Source organism: Glossina fuscipes, unplaced genomic scaffold (genome assembly GCF_014805625.2).
Source record: "Glossina fuscipes isolate IAEA_lab_2018 unplaced genomic scaffold, Yale_Gfus_2 1, whole genome shotgun sequence".
NCBI classification, from domain to species: domain Eukaryota; kingdom Metazoa; phylum Arthropoda; class Insecta; order Diptera; family Glossinidae; genus Glossina; species Glossina fuscipes.
In genome coordinates this window covers 16,125,115-16,128,999 of record NW_023998415.1, presented here as the reverse complement: position 1 = coordinate 16,128,999, position 3,885 = coordinate 16,125,115, and the positions used below count along the sequence as shown (strand labels likewise).

The window sequence follows — 3,885 nt, the reverse complement described above, 5'->3', positions numbered from 1 at the left end:
TTAAGGCGGGAAGCGCTTCAAAGCGCTCTGAGCAAGTAAGATTCTATGCCGACAACAAGACACAATTCACGTACAGTTAAGGCGGGAAGCACTGGAAAATCTCAATCTTACCATCCTTGAATGGCCGACCCATCTATCAGATGTATGGGTCAGTCGATCATAATTGGACTTGTGAGCCAATCATAAGCATATTTTATAGGTTGTGGAGCTTCTCCACCCTCTAATTGAAACGACAAAAATCCGACCACAAATTAAGACGAAATTTTCATTTACTCGCCCCGTAATCCGTTACGTCTCGGTATAACGCTACATATATATAAATACGGCGTTTTCTTTTCTGATTTCTTATTTATTTATTTCGTTTTTTTTTTTTTTTTTTCGAATTCTCATTGCAGTTAAAGTGTGCGAGAAGCGGCAAATTTTGCGAGAACACAAGCAAGAGTATATACGTCGCGAACGTGAAGTTATGCATATGATGACAAATGTACCGGGTTTTGTGAATTTGTCTTGTACATTTCAAGATATACGTTCTTTATATTTTGTTATGACTTACGCCAAAAATGGTGATTTGCTGCCGTATATAAACAAAGTTGGTTCCTTCGATATCGACTGTACACGTCATTATGCTGCCGAATTAGTATTAGCCTGCGAACAAATGCATCGTCGCAATGTTGTGCATCGTGACTTGAAACCGGAGAATATTTTATTGGACGAGGATATGCATAGTTTAATAGCGGATTTTGGTTCGGCGAAGATAATGACGGCCGAGGAGAGATCGGCCGCGAATAGCTTTTTGTTAAGTGGCGGTATCGATTTAACCAAACAACTGCGCAGTCAATCCGGCAGCAGTGACGGCGGTGGCGATGAGGAATTCATTGAAGAGGATGAAGATGAAGTTGATAGTACCGGTTCCTCGAACGATACGACAAGTGGCGATGATGTCGATTCGCCACGATCGCGTCATTATTTACCCCGTTATCATCGCAAACGTAAAGGCAGTTTTGTGGGTACGGCTCAATATGTATCACCGGAAGTTTTACAAAATGCACCCATAACACCCGCCGCCGATTTATGGGCCTTGGGTTGCATTATATATCAAATGATGTCCGGTTTGCCACCGTTTCGCGGCAATAATGACTACGTTATTTTTAAAGAGATCATAGCCTGTAACTTGGATTTTCCACAAGGTTTCGATAAAGATGCCGAAGATCTAGTCAAAAAATTGTTACGCTCTAATCCAGCAGAACGGTTAGGAGCCCAAGACACACATGGTCATTACGAAAGCATACGGAATCATCCTTTCTTCCAAAGCGTCAATTTTGAGACCGTACGGCAGCAAACACCGCCACCTATTTCTCCCTATTTACCCGATCTGAATAAGGAGGAGGAATTTCGTGTTTACGAGCATTTGGAACCCGGTCTAGATGATAAACAGTTGACACGTTTATTAGGCATGGAGTTAGGCTGTGTTAGCGACGATGATCTAGAGAAAACCAAAAAGACTGTTAACAATGCAATTAATAAAACCTGCAATCACAGGGCGGATGCAGCGACAACTCAGCAAAACAAAGCGAGAGCATCATCAAAAAGTATACAAAAAAAAAAAAGAAAAAGAAAACATTACTATATATATATATCATATATGAAATTCATATCGCAATTTGGACGTTCAATTTTCTTTGCAGATTCTTTTGATTTGTCGGATTCCGAAAAATTTAAACGTCTAGAACAACAAAAATTGGATAAATGGCATCCGTTCGCTGACGGTGAAGTTATACTAAAAAAGGGTTTCGTTAATAAACGCAAGGGTTTATTTCCTCGCCGGCGTATGCTTTTATTGACTACAGGACCGCGTCTGATTTATATTGATCCTGTTCAAATGATTAAAAAAGGCGAAATACCCTGGACGCCCGAATTGAGAGCTGAAGCCAAAAATTTTAAAATCTTCTTCGTGCACACGGTAAGTAGAATTTTTCCATTCTACATTTTCAAATGTCGATATCTTTTCGATAATAAGAGAAAATATATATATATTGGTTTTCCGGTTCGTGTCGAATAATTTTATACCCATTTCAAAAAAGCTATATATACTCGATTTGCCAGATATTCGTAACGAGTAGAATAAAATATGATTAAAAAATGACCAAATTCTTGATTACGCACGCACTACATTACCCAAGTCTGTCCTTCTACGGATGGCAAATTCATTCAATCATTAGCATCTCAAAAGAATACCAAACATTTATTTCATCCAAAAATCAATTAGCTTGAGGTCACTGCAGTTATCGGGAAAAAAGTCATAAAATTATCACTTTTCCCTAAGAGATCGGAACAAAATTACATTGAATAAAAGTTACATTGATCAATTTGCGTATTGATTGGATCGGCGCTTGGGAAAAAGAAGAGGAAAAACAATGCATTAAAAAGTCGAACTGGTCTTAGTCTATACATCGCATAAATATATGATGGCCGACGTGCTTACGCACAATGCAATCCACACAAACCGAATTATCGATTGTACGCAAACCTACTAATCTCTAATGATGGATATAAGCCGAATTTAACAATTAACTTCTTTGTTTCTTTTAGTAGTGTTGTTAATGTTTTTAGCAAAAAAAAAAAAAAAAAAACCAAAACAACAAAGGTCTCCATCGATAGGTTTACATTATAAAAAATTGAACGATTATCTTATGAATATCTCTGTGCTAAATATAATGTACAAAAGGTTATCAAAATGTCATTGACAAAACATTCACACATCATACTAAATTTGTTACTGATCTTTGCAACTATGAGAAGACTTTGAACATCTTTGAACTTTTACGATATATATAATAAAATGAAAAGCATTCAATCTGGTCGACAAATTGATCAATTGTAAGGAACTAATTTTATGAATTGTGAACAAAAAACTATCTGCGCGAGACATTGTACCTCGTAATAGATTCTTCGAAAAGATATTAATTGTCCGTCCGTCTTTTTTCGTGCTTTTCGTCATGTAATCAAGCTGGTCGACCAATTGACGAATTGTAAGAAAATTATTTTGTCAATCGAACAAAGCCATCTACGCGAGACATTTTACCTGATAATGGAGTCTTCTAAAGACAATTTATTGTCCGTCTGCCTTTTTTTATTGCCTTTCGTCCTGCAACCTGATCGATTAATTGGCGAATTGTAAGAAAATTATTTTGTGAATTGTGAACAAAGCCATCTAGACGTGACAAAGTCCCTAATAATAGAGTTTTTTTGTCAAGCAATCTGATCAACTAATTGACAAATTTTAAGGAACTAATTTTGTGAATTGTGAACAAAGCTGTCTAGACGAGACATTATCCCTGGTACTAGGTTCTTCGAAAAGATATTTATTGTCTGTCCGTCTTTTCCCATGCTTTTTGTTAAGACTTTTTTGTTGTTGTTTTTTTAAGTTTAAACTTGAAAATGTACAAAGAGCTGAGAGAGTCCTTTATAAAAATCCAAGCAAAAGATTTTTTAGAAATTAGGATAAAAAAGACGTTCACAAATTAGCTCCGACGAATAGGGGCAACGAATGATCATGTTTTACCAATACGACAAAAAAAAAAAAAAAACGTTTCAACTCACTTTCATTACTTTTTTGTGAAATGTTATGAATTTTTAAATATGTTTCTACGGAGAGTTATAAGAAGAAACGTTTATTTTGTTTTTTTTTTACATCACTAACAATTTTAATTACTTAATAGTTATGGCCTTGATTACTTTTTCTAAGTTCGTTAGCTTGTAAAATATTCTTTACGTTTTATTTACTGTATTCCCGATATTTTTCTAAAGAAATATACGCCATAATTTCGTCTTCTTCTTCTTCTTCGGGGGGGGGGGGGGGGGGGGGGGGGGGGGGGGGGGGGGGGG

The 3,885-nt window shown here is 36.5% G+C and overlaps 1 protein-coding gene across 6 annotated transcripts in view; it reads left to right on the top strand.

Annotated features, from left to right (window-relative positions):
- Positions 1 to 3,885, top strand: part of LOC119632139 (3-phosphoinositide-dependent protein kinase 1) — a 58,727-nt gene that overhangs the window by 51,340 nt on the left and 3,502 nt on the right. For all 6 annotated transcript variants that reach the window (XM_038024911.1, XM_038024912.1, XM_038024916.1 and 3 more), the window contains 2 exons: positions 396 to 1,589; positions 1,686 to 1,960. In XM_038024911.1, the coding sequence (XP_037880839.1) occupies positions 396 to 1,589; positions 1,686 to 1,960 (1,469 nt within the window). The remainder of the gene's footprint in view (positions 1 to 395; positions 1,590 to 1,685; positions 1,961 to 3,885) is intronic.